The sequence below is a fragment of the Pelodiscus sinensis genome, chromosome 4 (genome assembly GCF_052426305.1).
Source record: "Pelodiscus sinensis isolate ZL-2025 chromosome 4, ASM5242630v1, whole genome shotgun sequence".
NCBI classification, from domain to species: domain Eukaryota; kingdom Metazoa; phylum Chordata; order Testudines; family Trionychidae; genus Pelodiscus; species Pelodiscus sinensis.
Window position 1 is genome coordinate 41368793 of NC_143055.1, and position 18147 is coordinate 41386939.

At 42.8% G+C, this 18147-nt stretch overlaps 1 protein-coding gene across 2 annotated transcripts in view; it reads right to left on the minus strand.

Annotated features, from left to right (window-relative positions):
- Positions 1–18147, minus strand: part of ARAP2 (ArfGAP with RhoGAP domain, ankyrin repeat and PH domain 2) — a 209596-nt gene that overhangs the window by 125880 nt on the left and 65569 nt on the right. For both annotated transcript variants that reach the window (XM_006128750.5, XM_025187574.3), the window contains exon 9: positions 11668–11846. In XM_006128750.5, coding sequence (XP_006128812.3) covers positions 11668–11846 — 179 coding nt within the window. The remainder of the gene's footprint in view (positions 1–11667; positions 11847–18147) is intronic.

Below are 18147 nucleotides of genomic sequence, written 5' to 3' on the forward strand. Positions count from 1 at the left end.
ATTTTTATTACCAATATTTGTTCTGTAAAAAACAAAAAAAACCCAGTATTTTTCACTTCATCTCATGCAAATATTGTAGTGCAATCTGTTGAACTATCTGAAAGTTCAACTTAAAAATACAGAATTATGGACAAAAAAGTGCTTTAAAAATAAAATAATTGAGCCTACAAGTTCACTCAGTCCTAATTCTTATCTAGCCAACCACTCAGAAAAACAAGTTTATTTATATGTTCCAGAAATAATGCTGCCCATTTCTTGTTTACAACACTACCTCAAAGTGAAAACAGGAATTTGGCAAGATATTATTATAGCCAGCATCATAAAATATTTGAGTGCCAAATGCACTATAGGTTCATATGTCCCTTTCTATTCAACCACCATTCCAGAGGATGTATGTCCATGCTGTTTACAAATTCTGCTCAATAACAATCCAAACACACTTTCATTATCATCGGATTGATTTTCTTTTTAGTAGTTCAGGTTCTGAAATTTCCGCATTGGAGTTTTGTTCTTTTAAGAATTCTGAAAAGATGTTTCACACCTTCTGTCTCAGATTCTAGAATGCATTTCAAATTCTTAAATCTTAGCTCAAGTGCTTTCAAAACCTTGGTTCACAGTGTTAACTTCTTTGTGTTTTGTCAAATCTGCAGTGCAAGCATTCCTAAAACAAACATGGGCTGGGTCATCATCCGACACTGAGATAACATGAATACCCTGCTCATAAATACCTTTCAATGCCAGCTACAAAACTGACATGTGAACACTTGTTCTGACTTTCCGGTGACACTGTAAATAAGAAGCAGGCAGCATAATCTCCCGCAAATGTAATCAAACATTCTCAAAGCAATTGGCTGAACAAGTAGAAAGATTGAGTGGACTTATAGGCTCTAAAGTTTTACATTGTTACATAACTGCACTCAAAAATAAAACAATCTACATCTGAAAATTGAACTTTCACAATAAAGAGATCAAACAACAGTACTCGTATGAGGTAAGTTGAAAAATACTACAGAGACAGTGGGGGGCAGGCAGGAAGGAGCCAGTGCTTGGGGGGGGGGGGGAAGCCAGCTTAAAAGTCAGTTCCCCCCAACACCAGCTCTGCGGGAGTCACCTCTCTCCTTCCCGCCTCCCCTCTCCCCCACTACCACCACAGCAGTGGGGATGGGGTTAGGGGAGGCTGCCGCAGTGCAGCCTCTGTTCACTGTGGGCATGGGCTCACCGGGGACAGAGGCTGTTCTGTGGCAGCAGCCCCGTCCATGGGGATCCACCTCTGACTCCAGTGAGCCTGGGTCCACTGCAGACAAAGGCTGCTCCGTGGCAGCAGCCCCTATCTGTGGGGTATCTGAGCTTCCACAGAGAGAAGATGCTCCGGCACATTACAGCCTCTATCTGTGGGGACCTTGGGTGCCCTGCACTGCTGCCATATCAGAAGCAGCAGCACAGGGTAGCAGGGGGGAGCCAATCTGCACTGGGAGCTGGTTTTTATACCGGCTCCCCTCGCAGACCACCTCCCGCCTGACACCCTGTGCTGCTGCTTCTGATACAGGAGTGGGGCTGGAAGCACCCTAGTTGCTGGCCCCGCCTCTGGGGACTATCTAACATTTTATCTGAATAATTGGGGTTTGCCCACAAAAGCTCATGAGAATATATATTTGTTAGTCTCTAAAGTGCTATAGGGCTACTTGATATTTTTTAAGTTATAGACTAATATAGATACCCCTCTGAGACTTTAAAACAACAAGGAGACCAGTGGCACCTTAGAGGCTAACAAATGTATTGAGGCATAAGCTTTTATGAGCTGCAACTCACTTCATCAGATGACTCTCTAAAGAACTAAATAAAAGAGTCAATGCGCACCACCCTCTCACCATGTTTGTTGTGCTTTTTTAACTTCCCAATATCTGTTAACAGAAAAGCAGTTCCAAAAACAATTCCAGTATCTCAGCTATGAATTAACCAGAATTGCATAGAAAGGAACCAGGACCTTTTTCACTCACTAGTTTCTATCGCATTTTCCATTATTATTCATGCTTCCTCCTTTACTCTACTTGCTAAAACCTCCTATATACTTGCTAATTTCTCACTAAAAACCATCTAGCCTCATTTCTATGTTCCTTGTATCTCTCACCTCACCATCTAGTTTATTAAAACCACAGTTACTAAAGCAGTCGTCTTCTGTTACTCCTTTGTTTGAACTTATGTGGCTTCCTCTTATCCTGGCACATCAAATACAGGCTCCTCACCTTCAAGGCCTTGTTCAAGCTCACTTCTACTTGAACCTTTATCTGGTTCTTCTTACTCTCTAAAAATATTACTATATGTATTGGTGCTAAATAAATATTGAACCATTTTTATTGCCATTTTTGTTAATTCAGCAAAAACACCTGTTCCATATTGCAACACTTAAGCATCTCTCATATTACATTTCAGTTATAATGGGAAAATTAAAGCAGAGGGGAAAGCTATTACACCCAAATCCACTGATTCACTCAATATATAAACTTGTGTTTTTGTCTGTGTTATGGAATGAAGCCTTTTTGACTTTAAAACAAAGTCTCTGTGATTAATAGGAACAAAGAATCAACATGAACAGTCTTTAATCTACTATATATTTGAGAGAGTTTCTGCATCTGTCTGTCTGTGAGTTTGTTCAAGGATAAGGTAAGAGCTAGGAGTAAGGATATTAAGAAGTAGTCAACTATCCAATAAGCATATGCTTATTGGATAGTCAGTCGACTACTCGATTCCCTCTTCCTTTTCCCCCTCCCCCCCAACCGCTTGCTTCCTCTTATCAGACAGAGGCAGCAAAAGGGGGAAAAGAGGAGGGACATCAAAGAAGCAGCACTACACAACTGAGTCTGTGATCAGCTGTGCAGTACTGCCACTTTGAAACGTTGAGGCGGTGTTCAAAAGGGCAGCACCCCAAAGCTGAGCACCTGTGCAGTGCTGACCCTTTGAAATGCCACATTTCAAAGTGGTAGCACCATGTGGAGTCCAGGGTCAGCTGGGGACTCCAGGGAGCATTTCAGGACGCTAAGCCCCCGCTGACCCTGGGATCCATGAGGGTGCTTCCACTTTGAAATGCACAAGAGCCCCCGCTGGGGACTCTTGCACATCTCAAAGGAGGAATGCGGAACTCCATGTGCAGCTCAGAGTCAGTGGGACTTCCCATCTGCCCCAGGCTGCACATGGAGTTCCGCATTCCTCCTTTGAAATGTGCAAGAGTCCCCAGTGAGGGCTCTTGTGCATTTCAAAGGAGGAATGCACAAGTGACTATCGAGTAGTCAAGTAGTTGATGAAAATTCCATCAACTACTCGACTAGTAAATTAACCAATATTTAACATCCTTAGCTATGACCACCGAATATGGTATTCAGCTTTCTTTTATCGTAAATTAAACTAAAGCAAGGTCAGGGATTGGTTATGCCAGGACAATTATACATGAAATGTGATTGTTTCTCATCAAACAGAAAAGGAGGGGTGTAATAGGAGGGACAATTATACTAATGAATGACCTTGGGGGGCAGCAAGCATGGGGACATTTATACCCCAGAATGACCACAAGGGATCAGCAAGCACCCCAGCCCTGGGTGGCAGCTGCTAGCCAGGCCATGTGGCCCTCGCCACCCCCAGAAGCAGCCAAAGGGCACCCCCATATCCCCCCACCTCCTGCCCTGACTCCTGCATCTCCACCCACTTTCCTGATCACCCACAGCCTGCTCTGACTCCTGCATCAAACACCCCCTGCCTGGAGCCCCTCCTCATCCTCCTACTCCTGCACCACCCACATTACCAGCTTCATGCCCTGAGCCTCCACTTTCCCAAATCCCTGCCCCATACCATCAGCTCCTGAAGGACCTGAGAACACAAGGTAAGTCTTCTAGTAAACAAAGACGACCAGACATTAATCTGAAGTCCATCATGGGACACACACAGCTACACACAGTCATACACTGTTCTACAATCCCTGCGACTCTCTACAGCTCCCAAGTCACCAATTGCAGGGCCATGCTGGAATTATCTGAGACAATGATAAAAGGTGGAGAAACATCCGCCCTTCTCTTCCCCTCCCCCTCCCCCCGATTAAACTCCCTTTTTCACTGACAAAGACCTTCACCTCATAGATGGACAGTTTGCTTTGTCAGGGAGAGCCTCTAGATCCAAGTGACTGCAAGAAGCTTCCCCCACAGCTCAGTGGAAAGAAGAGGTTACCAACACGGCAATCACAGCAGACTGACACTACAAACACCGATTTAAGCCATCCTAAAGGATCAAGTACAACACCAATTTGTGCATGAACGGTTTTAAAATAGAAATGGGAATTTCAGTAAGTTAAGACTGAGTAAATTGATTCTGTATGTTCTATTTTTCACTTTTGCTCCACTGAGGAAGTTTACGAAATCCACACTGTGTACGCAGTCTAAGAAATTGATGGTTTCATCGTAGCAGTATATCACTGCCAGAAGCTCCAGCTAGCCCAATCACTTTTAAACTAGAAATAGACCTGAGACATGAAGTTCTGATCTCAATCTCAACGTCACAAAGTTCATGGTGGTTATGTTAGGATCTGGCATTTTGGCTCAGACTGTTCTATACTTTCAAAAACAAGGAAAAATCCTGTAAAGTGCCACTGGACTTTTCTCTATCAAGTTTAATAGAAATCAATAAATCAGCTAGATCTGCTCTCATTTCAAGACAGTAAGATAGCTAAATAGCTTCTTTTAGCACTGCAGTTATAATAAACCCTGGTAAGTCAGTGTGGGTATAGTTCTAGTATGGATGTGAATTCCAATATGACTAAAATACAAGGACATCCCTGAGCATATTTGCCTGGTAATTATTGGGTAGAATATTGTCTCTTTTGAAAGAGACATTTTTAGAACACGAGAGCACCCTACTGGTTTCAAAGCTGTATCATTTATTTTTCTCTTCAATTAAATGCAGCAAAAAAGTAATGAAAAATCGCTTGTGTCTGAACTTCAAACTAAATCAAAATGGAAGGATTACTTGTAAATGAAAAGGTACAATAAAGAAAAGTGGTATGTATAAAGAGGGAAGCCATCCTTGATAATTAAATAGCCAACTAAAATCAGAATAGGGGGACAGTCTTTCAAAGCAACTACAAAAGACTTTCTTCAGAAATTTCTTAATAACTAAAATGATCAAAATAGGCCATATGACCAACCTGTTTTGCACTGCATATTTCCCAAGCCTTTCTTAATTCTGGACTCATGAATACTAGAGTATAAGTGACAGATTGAGGGCAAGTTTGCTTCTGTATTAAACTGCGTCATTTTGTTTTGTAAACCCCATTTAGTTTCAGGGGGCTCTAACTTTGTATTGCAGATTTCATGTTGCAGCTTCCTTTGTGGATTATAGCATCCATTTTGCAGCAGGGGCTTGATGCTTAATGGAACAAAGACTATGGCTGAGAAGCTATGACAGCCACAGTATTCAATGACACCCCCACTACTGGAACAAAAGGTTTTCTACCAGTAGGCCAAAAACTTGGAATGACTCCTCACAGAAGCCAACTAGGGGTGGAGGCAGAGCCCAGAACCACTGAGCAGAAGCACATGGACAAAAAGGAACAGACATTGCTTTTAAAAGAGGGAAGTTTTCATCTACCACCACATGCAAGCAGAAGAGGTTAAGGAGGGAGAAAGCAGGAATGGCTGCATGGGGCTTAGGGACAAAGATGATATCCAGCAGGATTGTTTGCTGGGATCTTTTTTTTCCCCAACAATCTGTATGTTTCAATGCTATTTATGAGTAGAGTGCATGAGGCTGAGGAATTTCCTTACTAGGCCAGTATTCTATGCTCATCTGACTCACTGTCCCTGAAGGCTTTGACTTCGAAGTTCAGAGCACCCAAAGTGCTCATTGGCAGAAGCTCCATGCAGGACTCAGAGTACATATAAGCAACTGTAGTCTAAGGGATGTTGTGCTGGTTCCAGGAAATACAGTGGCTAGATTGTAGATATGTGGAGGGGCAAGGTTTCACTGCCCAAAGGTCAAATGTAGGGTCTGCACCCAGGAGTAAGCCTGAGACACCCAGAGCTAGCAGCAGTAACAAATCTCTACACAAATTCTTTTAGCACTGCAGTTATAATAAACCCTGGTAAGTCACTGTGGGTGTAGTTCTAGTATGGATGTGAATTCCAATATGATTAGGATATAAGAACATCCCTCAGCATATTTGCCTGGTAATTATTGGGAAGCACACAGTGTTTTTGTGTCCATAATTACTGTGTCCAGTTCTGGGCTCCGCATTTCAAGAAAGATGTGGAGAAATTGGGGAGGGTCCAGAGAAGAGTAACAAGAATGATTAAAGGTCTAGAGAACATGACCTATGAAGGAAGGCTGAAAAAATTGGGTTTGTTTAGTTTAGAAAAGAGAAGATTGAGGAGGGAAATGATAGCAGTTTTCAGGTATCTCAAAGGGTATCATAAGGAGGAAGGAAAAAACTTGTTCATCTTGGCCTCTGAGGATAGAACAAGCAGCAATGGGCTTAAACTGCAGCAAGGGAGGTTTAGGTTGGACATTAGGAAAAAGTTCCTAACTGTCAGGGTAGTCAAACACTGGAATAAATTGCCCAGGAAGGTTGTGGAATCTCCATCTCTGGAGATATTTAAGAGTAGGTTAGTTAGATAAATGTCTATCAGGGATGGTCTAGACAGCATTTGGTCCTGCCATGAGGGCAGGGGATTGGACTCGATGACCTCTCGAGGTCCCTTCCAGTCCTAGTATTCTATGATAAGTTCCAGCACTTAGGTCCAATTCAACAGATCATGTCTTTTCAGAGGACGGCTGAGTTAGCTTATGATACCAAGGAGTTCCAGATGGGAACAGCCATGTTCCATCCATACCATTTATCTTCATCTATATAAATTACTATATTTATTTTCCATACACTTGTATATAATGCACAATATTCATGGAATCCCCTCAAACTCTCCATCCCTTAGAATTATTTCCTTCCCTGTGATGCCAAAGAGGGAACTGTCTTGCCACTGAAAAAAACATAAGAAGAAAAGAAACAGCACAGCAACTTGTTTTCACACTATTTCAAATGACTTCTGGCTAATAGGAAAAAACAAGAGAAGAAACATAAAAATAAGTTTTATACGGAAGAAAGAATGAGAGATTAAGTAAGTAGGAAAATGTAGTAAACATCAGAATGCATGAAAAAGGAGGGAAGACAAAAGCAGAAAAATATCTGGGAAAATGAGGAGATTTAAAGGAAGTCTGAAAAAGAATATAGCCACAGAGGGGGAAAAAAAAACCAAAAGAACAGTAAGCTAGAGCATGAATAAAACATAATGACTAGAAGAATGTTTTCTGAAAACTTGTTTTTGATCTTCTAAATAAATATAACAGAGGTTTGGGGCTTTGTGTTTTCTCCTATCCTTAATAATAAAATAATAATAATAACCTCCTGAAAAACAGGGATCAAACCAGGACTCCAGTGTTGCTGGCATAATCAACTGCAGATGCAAACAGATTACAACATCTAGGACCAGGTTTTCAAAAGAACTCAGCAATCAAGAGCTTCCACTCTTCTCACTTTGAGCTACTAAGTCCTGAGCATTTTCATAAAGCTGAACCTGACTATCGGGGCAACACACTTTTTCAACTAATCTAGTCTCAAATGTGTACTATTTGCCTTTATAAATGTATCTGCATTTGTACTTGCAGGTTAAACTAATGTGTACTTGCTAAAAAATGTGCTTGTTTCTTTAGTCAAAACAACTCAGTCCCAAATAGGGCAGAGCTACAGTCACAAGTACTTTGAAAACTGCTTAAAAGTTTCAACTCTAAATAACAGTTTGTCTTTAAAGTATGTCAGGATGGCACTAAACTTCCATTTGTTCCTCGTTCAATGCAGTGTTAGCTTGTCCCCAACCTTTGCCTTAAAAACTTGAGGAAAGATGCTAGTAGAACACTCGTGCCACTCACTGTGAAAGACATGCCCAAATGCTATCTGGATAACAAAACAGGATGTTAGGTCAATGACAATGAGGCAGGTAAAGTGGGGTGAAGTGATACAAAAATGTTATGTATTTGATTGAAAACAGGAACATGATAAAATATAGTCTCTTAACAGCTGATGTTGCAGCTTGGACTATTACTTTTGTAGAAGGGCGCAAGACTCAAAAGAGGCTCCAGTCCTGCAACTTGTTGCACTTGGGCAGGTCTTGTTCTCACATGGAATCACCCTGAAGATGATGGATATAAAAAGTTGCAAGATTGGGACTTTTCTGCAGGGGGGAAATGAAAACAATCAAGCCAGTGCATACATTCCCAAATGGTACTTGGTATACTGACAACTTTTTGTATTTAAAAGGCCACTGGCCTGAACCTTTATTGAAACAGCGCAGAACCAGAGGGAGAGCAGGGAATCCTGGGTGGTCATGACTGAATCATCATGGAGGCCCTAAATGTCCCACAGACCAGCTAACAAGACTGTCTTCTTTGGTGAAACCTTAGAACAAACCTTCCCTCTGGAGAAATAAATACCAAAATAAAAATAAGAAGTAGCTGCCACTCATTATCTTATCCACAACATAGGTTAGCACTGGGATAAGCCTAAGTAAAACCAATGAACTGAGCCACAATTTTGCCCAAATCAATTAGTTTTGATAGTGTACCACACAAAATGCATCTGGTAAATCTTAGATTACCTTACCTACACATAACTTCAAACACTGCATATGAGATTAGAGAGAGAAATTCCTTCTTGAATCTCAGTGCCCAGAATAGGAATGAATGGTGGGACCTAATTCCAAATACCTGATAGGTCCCAGAACAAATCTAAATCTACATAGTACAGGGAAAAATGTAAGTTGAATGCAATGACAGTCAATTACAGATTGACCAACCCTATTGACTATCCTAAGTCTTATTTGAAACATGAAACTGTGAGTGAAAAAACAGATTTTATCCAGTAAAAGAGCTGGGATCTCTATCAAGCCTATGCTCATGAGGCCTGCCTGTCACCATGTCTGGGTTTGTCAAAATCTGACTGTCTTATTCTCTTTCAATCCCTTTACCCTCCTGTAGCCAGACATGAACCCCATCTTGTTCTCCCCCCCCCCCCCAGAGATCAAGAGAAAGGCAGTCAGCCTTTGATGCCCTAGGAACACAGGTGTGCTCCCTGTCCCTGACTCTACCATAAACAAAAACCAGACAATAAATGGGTTAGCTGACGACCCGGGGCCTCCCGCTGCCCTATGGCTAGTACCAGTAATTGACACGCCTGCACTGTCCCAGGAGAGGAATCTTCACCCATCACATACCAGAGGTGCCCATTGTCTGCATTTTCCCAGGTGTGAATCATGCTTTGTACCCTTCGTGGGAAACTTGGCGTTCAAAGCCATTTTTCCTAATTGGCCACTTGAGACCAGGAAGCCTACGTGACCCAAGGGGTATAAAGAGGGGTTTAGTAGCCCACCCCATTTGAGCTCCGATCATGTACACCTGCTGGCAGGTATTGTTTGACTCCCGAGGTCTGTGGGATGCCCAACCTCGCCCTACTTCTTCCCGAGGGATTGAGAGAAAGACGCTGGCCATGCCAAGTCTGGAACGCAGGGGTGAGAACATATACCTGCTAGGTGTCTATTTTGCATGCATTTAATAAGAGCTCAGAGAACCAAAAGGGTTTCATGGTACCTGTAAGTGACTTATTAGTGTAATTTCAGTCCTGTCCTTTGTAGTGGCTGTGTTATCTGTAACATAGTAGTAGCATTTAACAGCTAAGTTTACCCTGTAACAATAAACCTGTAACTGTTTAAGCTTTAACCTGACTCCTTCAGTTGCTGTAACAGAACCAAGCACAATTTAAAAGAACTTCAGCCGGTCATAAGGGACAGGTATAGGAAGAGGTTGGGCGTTTTGGATCGCGTCACTCCCAGGTGACAGATCCGTTGGGGCATCTCTCAGTCTTCCCTAGACTGCCCTCTGCGAAGGGATCCTGTATCCTAGCAGCTGAAATCTGAGATGTAATAAGCTCTTCCTATAAACTCAGGGGCATCTGTCAGCCTGTTGGCTGCCCTCCGCGACGGGACCCCAGTCCTAGTGGTAAAGTCATGGACGTTAAACCTTTTTCCAGTAACTAACACACACACACTGCCCTGACTGTCGGCTGACATCTCCCTTCCCCCCAGTGAAAGTGGGGCTGGGGGAGATCAAAAGAGAACAAGATTGCGACAGTACAAAGGTACCACCTTGGAGGGAGGAATGGCAGAGAGGAAGAAAAAGAAACCCAACTCATTTGATTCTTCCCCTTGGGACTTTCCTGATAATTCCAGCTAGTAATATCTCTGACACAGCCAGGAACTCTATTTCCCTTACTAATATTGTATTATCCTAGGAAATATGTGTGGACAAATCACTGGATTTTATGAGCAGAACTAACATTTCCAGTTAGTAATTTGCTGTTATTTTATCTTGCTTATTTAAAATTTTGCAGTGCACAATAGGCGACATTGATGACATCAAACTTCTTAAAATACAGACAGTTCTTTAAAATGTTGCAGAGAGACCATTTAAATAAGATAATCAAAAGCACATGCAGTTCATCCTGACCTCTTTTAAAGTTCCAGTAACTAAGACGGGGTGGGCAAGATATGTCTGATCCACCAAACCACCGGATCCATCCCGCAGGTCACCCTGCCAGGACCCTCAGGCATACAGCAGCCACTCTTAAGTAGAGTACTGTTCCATGTGGCTTTTTGCTCTGGAGGGAAGGGGAGGCTTTGTGTGATCTCCCTGCTCCCAGCCCAAACCTCAGCTCCTATTGGCCAGAAACAACCAGAGCGGAGTGTCACATGGAAGAAGCAGTCTGCAGTTTTAAGCGATCTGGGGCTGCAGCAGGCAGGGAGCCCAGCATTCCTTGCAGGTGCTGCAGGACTACTGGCTAGGAAATGCTTAGGTAAGCGCCTCCCAACCAAAACCCTCCTCTGGCATCCCTGCCCCTCCTACATCCCAACTCCCTCCCCCAGGTCACCATCCAAATCCTCTGTACCTCCTTGCCCCAGATCACAACTCCCTCCAGATTGCATTTTCCTTCATTCCTCCCCTAGGCCAGAATCCTTTCCCACATCCATACTCTCTCCTGACCCTACACCCCAATCCCAGACCCAGGTCACAACTCTTTCCTTCATCCAAACTCCCTCTCAGACCTCTCACTGTTTCCTGAACCCCAGTTCCTTATCCCGTGCACCCTTCTGCACCCAACCTCCATCCTTCACCCCCTTCACAGAAAAGTGTGGCCCTTGACCACTTTCCAAAATCTTGCAGTGACCCCCTCCCACCAAAAATTATTACCCACCCCTGAACTAAGCCATTGCATACAACAACATCCTCAATCTTTACCATGGATAGATTGCTTAAAACATACACACAAAGAGCAAATTAACCCGAACTCTCCTGCTGACCTAGAAAGATACCTGGGGCTTGTCACATAGTCTCACTAGTTTGTTTTTCGCCATTGTTCAATGGGAATGGTGAGACATATTTTGCTTTTAAAAACCTTTTGAGAACTAAAACAATGAAGTGTGATATCAAACATAAGAATGTGACCATCCAATAAGTGGCATCATTTTCTAACACTAGTTTTATCACTTTTACAATTATTGATTCACAAGAATGTACGAACAAATTTACCTGTTCATTTTTGCAAAGCCACACATTATTTCCCTGAAGTAAAGTAAATATTTTTGCTTTGTATCCTTTTAATTCAAGGTATCCACTTTTCTCAGGAGTGACAGCAGCTCGAATTTGTGAGGTATTGTACTGTGATTTCAAGGCATTCAGTATTGTATTAATCCAGTCAATCCTTTCATCTAATGAAAAAGAAAAGGAAATTAGACAAGTAAAGCAAGTTCCTGCAATGTTGCAGTTTCCCCACTCCCCTCACATATATGCCCATGAAGTTACTCCAGTTCTTGTGACTAAGCTATAATGTTGCATGGGAATAACATACCAGATGAGACCAGCAGTCCATGTAATCCAGTATTCTGTTTTTGGCAATGATCCAGATTAAATTATTAAAAGCTAAGTACTAGAATCACTATTCTAGACAATTCTAGGACAACCTGCCTAGAGGGGAAGTATTTTTCCAGCCCTATTAGATAGTGATTGGCATGAAGGTTTATTTTCCTAGATTTTTATTTTAACTTAACTGTTTATATTTCCATGAGGGAAAGGAAAAGAAAAAGAATAAACATGAAAAGACTCACCCACAATGTCTCTCAAATATGACTAGTAATTTTTAAGTAGTCAGCTTGAACCAACTTAAAAGTGCCTGATTTTCTGAAAGTGCAGAGAATCTAAACTATGGAAATATGGTCAAAGTAAGTTATCACAAGTTCAGAACCCAAAAACTGGGGCATTCAAAATCAGCAGTAACTTCTGAGAATTTAGTCCTATATAATAGCGATAATACAGCTACAGTTTTTATGCAACACTATTTGCAGTTTACAGTCTATTTCATTAAGGTATAGCTCATTAAAGTCTGCATTATCCAAGGGATTTAGAAAATGCGTGTTTGAATACCCTTTGCATGCATTATTAATTGAACAGCTTACAAAGCTACAAAAATAAGCATTTGAAGTAATAACATACTATTGAGTCCTTCACTCATCCACTCTGTCCAGCTATTGCACAGGACAAGATCAGTGTTAATGATAAATATTTTAAGAATTATTATTGAACTTGCCTCCACTTGTGGCAAGAATATGATGAAAGTTTTAACTTCATTTGCTTTGGAAGATTTAATTCAGAAAGTAAATTGTAAAACTATTGGAAACCAAATGATTTTTTTTTTTCTGAACAAAATTATCAGCGTTGAATTTTCAATTTTTTAAACTAACTCCAATGTGCTAAAGTACTTTAAACGTGTGAGGTAAATCTATATAACAGGGAAATAAATATGATCTGTCCCCCCCAAAGAATGCAAACAGAGGGTGACAAAACAAAAGAATGCATATAAAGGAAGAACAAGGGGAACAGCAAAAAGATAAACAAAAATGTATCACTCAGCAAAAGGTGTTTGACACAGCAAAGTGGAGCAAATAAACAAATAACTGCTCCACTTATGAACACCATCTTATGAACATCATCTTAGAAGACGGTGTCATTTTAAAGAACAAAAAACAACAGCTTGATAGGTCACCTCGGGAAGTGCATTCCAAGCATCTCTCTTAGCAATGGTCTACAGTAGGGCTTTATTTAGAAATAATGCCTTCTTAGGTCAAATTTATAAGCCGACTGTCCACATTACCAAGCCCGTTATTTCAAAATAAGGGGCCACATATTTCAAAATCTATACTCCTGCTTTTCTCAGAGAACAATAATTTTAAATAGTTATTTCAAAATAGTGTTAGTGTGGATGCTCTGGTGCTGCTATTTCAAAATAATTACTCTCCAGAGTAATTTGAACTAATTACTCCCCAGTGCTTCCTGGGGCTCTAAGATGAGGTGGGGTATCCACATTAACAGAGCCTGCCTTGGACTTTCGAGGCTTCCCTGTAGAGGTAAAATGCTCTTTTGATTTTGTAAAATTGAGCATTATTAAGTCAAATTTAGGTATTTTGAAATAGTTTCCTAGTGTAGACATGGCCTTAGAGTGCACTATCCTTTTAAAAATAATTCAAAGGATCAATGAATACTTTAAAAAGTATTTCTACGTGTAGATCAGTGATAGAGATAATTTAATATAACACTATTTCCACAAACATTGTTGAATTCTAAGCAAATTAAATCAAACCATGCTCAGATTTCAAAGTGGATTAGGATATTGTTTATTATTACTGTGGATGGGTCCAAACTGTAGCTGGAAGCATGTTTCCCAGCACAAATAAACAGACATGTACTACCTGTGTTCGAACTAGCATGCTCAAGAGAAGTGTAACTGGAGGGAGCTCAAGCTGCCATACAAATACAAACCTGTCTGGACCCCTGATGCATATTTGGACACTAAGCCCAAGCCCCTGCCCATGTTGCATATAACCAGGGCTTGACAAATACACTCGCCCGCGGCGAGTAGATTTTGCCAGCTGACGAGTGCAGGGGAGGACTGGCCCTGCACCTCTGGCTCCAGTCCTGCCACGGCCCCAGCCCCCTCATCGGTGAGAGACCGCTCCTGGCCAGCCGCCCAGCTCGCTGCACCCGGCTCGCTGCGCCCGCCCCGCGCCCCATCTGGCTCCCGCCGCCCATTCCCCACGCCGCCCCTCCACCCAGGATCCCCTGCTCTCCCTCTGGTTCTGCGCTGCCCTTGCACCCCGAACCCTGCTCTCCCCTGATCCCTGCCCCCCCAGCTCTGTGCTGCCCGTTCCCTGCACTGCCCCTAGACCCCGATCCCTCTGCCCCTCCTGTTCCCCGTGTCCCATTCCCCGTGCCTCCACTGCACCCCACACACTGCTCCCCCCCTCCCTGATCCCTGCGTCCCTCTGGCTCTGTGCCTCCCTTTCCCCGTGTCACTCCTGTCCCCTCCCCCCCCACTGTTCCTTGCACCCCTCTGGCTCTGTGCCTCCCGTTCCCCATGCCACCCCTGTTCCCCCCCCCATTGTTCCCTGCACCCCTCTGGCTCTGTGCTGTCCCTGCACCCTGTTTCCCCTGTGGGTTGGGAGCGAGGGGTGCTTGTCCATAGGGAGGGGCTGGACAGGCCAGGGAAAAGGCTGCTGTGACCCAGCAGCGAGAGAAAGGGGGAGTTCACTTGAAGCACCTTTGCCTTTATGGAAAACAATGAATGAAAATGCTATTTGCTATTTATAGGGCTAAATGCTGGGACAAAAATGAAAACAAAAAAATTGCAAAATGCAAACGTGTAAAAGAAAACAAAAAAGGAGGGGAATGTTTTGCTTGGGGCAGCAAAAAACCTAGAGCTGTCCCTGGGGGAGGGGGCGGGGCGGGGCTGTGCTGGGCTGTGGGGAGAGGAGGAGAGGGGAAAAATATGGGGAAGAGGCTTGTGCTGAGGGGAGGGAAGGAGAGGAGGTCAGGAGAAGAAGAAGAAGAAAGGGGAAAGCGCCAAGGGACAGGGGTGCAGGAGAAACAAATCCCAGGGGGCTAAGTGGAGACAATGAGATATAGGGCAGGAGTGGAGGTGTCAGTGGGAGGGGAGAACAGGGTGATGCTGGGAGAGAGGAGGGTAACGGCACTGGGGACTGGAGGGGGAGGGGCTGGGAGAAGACTTGAAAGAAGGGGTGGGCATCAGGAAGGTGGAGATGGAGCAATGCATGTGTGAGGGCACAGGGTCATGAGAAGCATGGGAGCAGAGGGTGCTGAGGGGGTGGGTATCAGGGAAAAAGAGGGCAAAGGGTACAGGGAAATGAGGGAAGGGGGAGGCACCAGGAGGGTGCAGGTGCCAGGAGATTCTGGGTGTGAAGCAGTAGGGCAGGCACCTGCAGGGGATGAACAGTACCAAAGGAGAGAGGCAGGGCAGGTGTAGAGGGAGGTGTTAGGAGAGGGGATGAGGAGGGGTAGCTCACATGATCAGAGTGGGGCTACTGGAGGAGTGGGCACAGGGGGGGAGAGAAGGGCTGGCGGAGGGGGGCAGGTCTCAGGAGGGCTGAGGGCAGTGAGTCAGGACAGGAGTCAGGACAGCAGAGGAGAGTGAGGGGTTGGGGGGCAGCAGGCACCAGGGGAGCTGATGGAGCAAGGGGAGGAGACACAGCAGCAGAGAGAAAAGGTAGACATTTATAAGATATTTATTAATAACTTGGGTGATATTTATTAAGAACCTATTAGTAATTACTGTTCTTATTCTTATTAGGAATTTATGCCATTAAAAAAACACTTTTTGGGGAGGAAGGTGGCGAGTCCCTTTTTTGTCTGGCGAGTAGGGTTTTCCATAATTTGTTGAGCCCTGCATATAACTACACAGCTCTTTGGAGCATGCTTGCTCAAGCAAAGCTAGTGTCTCTGTCTGTACTGGGCAGCATCTTACCAACTGCAGTATATATTTTCTGTCTTAAACCCCCTCTTCTGGTCTTAAGATCTTGTCTTCACTGTGCAGTGGATCAACATTGCATCTGCTTAAATGTGATTAGGTGATCTTCAAGCACTCTCCTGGTGACACCAGTACTCCACCATAGGGTTGCCAGGTGTCCGGTATTGAACCAGATAGTCTATTATTTTCTCTTCCTGTCTGATAAAAAAAATTCGGAAAATACCAGACACCTAAAATGTCCAGTACTTTCTGATTTTTTCCCAGCCAGGAGGTGAAAATCCCAGGCTCTCCAGATCAGTACAGAATCAGCCTGGCAACCCTAGTGCTTTCCGGGGAGCTGTCCAGCCCAGCGCAGGGAGGCAAGATGGCGGGTGGCCACTGACAGTCTGTTAGGGCCAAAAAGCCTCACCACGCGGTTTTAAAAGGGGCCGCAGTGTTTTGTTTTTGTTGGGGTTTTTTCACTTAACTCTGGGGGGCATTTTTTGTGTGTGTGTGTGTGCTCAACAAACTTTTTCCTGTCATTAGGTTGGGTTTTTTTCAGTATTTTTTCTGAAACCATCTGGCAACCCTACTCCACAGTGATAAGAAGAGTAGCCAGAATCAACAAGAGAATAGCTCTCATCAACCTTACCACATCGAAGACACCACTATAAGTACACTACATGAGTAGTTGAAGTAGCATAGGGTGGATTGATGGAGAGGTGGGGGGGATTAGTGTAGAGAAGGCCTAAGACCTAACTCTTCACTAGTTTACTCACATGCAAACTTTGTGCACCCGGAACAAGCAAAAAATTAATGCAAAGTCTACTGTGAGCAGCTTACAAAGCTTCTTTCACACAGACAGACAGTCTCTCCTCCCCTCATTTTTAAATCCTGATTTTTTCTTTCCTCCCAAGAAGCCTGTGCTCTAGGTCTGCGAGAGCATAATACTTCTAAGGAAAACAAGGACGGTAAATATTCTAAAATGCTCTCAATGTTCTATGCTTTTTATAGTGTTACTTCACAATATGCTCCTACTCACTCTGAGCACTTGTATATCCACCTAAATTTTGCTATTGCCAAGTCTATATAGACAAGCCATGAGAAAATCAGAGAACCTTGATTTATTTAAGCCCATTTTCTGTTTATAAAGTTTTATGATCTCCCAATCCAGAAATTATAACAAGTGACTTAGGTGACCAAACAAGAAGCACATTCATGCTTTAATATGTTCACAGAGAAGCATTCAAAAACAAGCCTCGGACTGAAATCTATTTGAAAAATCATGCCCTTGAATGCTTTATGCAAAACCTCAAATGGCAGGCACCGTTGTAAATATATCCTGAATATTTTTCAGCTGTGAACATTTCTGATTGGTTCAGGAACAGTTTGTGCAGGCACAGGAAAGGGAAATTGGGTGCATAAATTACTGAATACTTCAAATGGTTCTAGTTATTGGTATGGACCATATTATTTGTCCAAAACCTACTTAAAACAGTAAGTCAACAGCTGCCTAATCAGGCTGTTCTGTCAAAGGAGGGTTGCACATTTAAGAAAAATACCATTTGTAACCCATATAAAAAATTTTGGTATCAGGCACACAGAACACTTTAAAAAACTTAGCATTAACTATTTATTTGTATTGATGTTCTCTTATTATCCAAAGGCATCAGTACATAAAGCAGATTATGGCCCCACAAAATTTCATGTTACAATTAAAATATTTTTAAGCAACAGTTAAACAAACAACAAAAATACCTTTAAAAAAATTGAAGACCTATTTTTAAGCCAGCCAACAATGTAAAAATGCCTGAAATGATTTGAGCCAAACCCGATAAGGATTTTTTCCACAGGCTGGGATGCTGCAATCAAAGTTACAGCCTGGAGCAAATGTTTATAGCCAAGCTATAACCCCATAAAAAATGGGAGTTGATAATGGAAATGCTGACAGATTTTTAACAACAACAGTGCTAGTGTACACTGCTGTAAATAAATACATTCTAGTTAATATTCCATTTGTATTGGATTTTTTCATAAATAACTCAAGCTGCACACACTTTTTGGTATTGATTTTGCATAATACCCTGTACAAGTCAATGACAAAAAAATCCACGAGAAATTACTATGGCCTTGAGTATAAATTTAAGCTTATTCGCTATCACAAACTTAGTTGAAAACACTTTACATATGACATTAAATAAAGTCACAAGAAAACC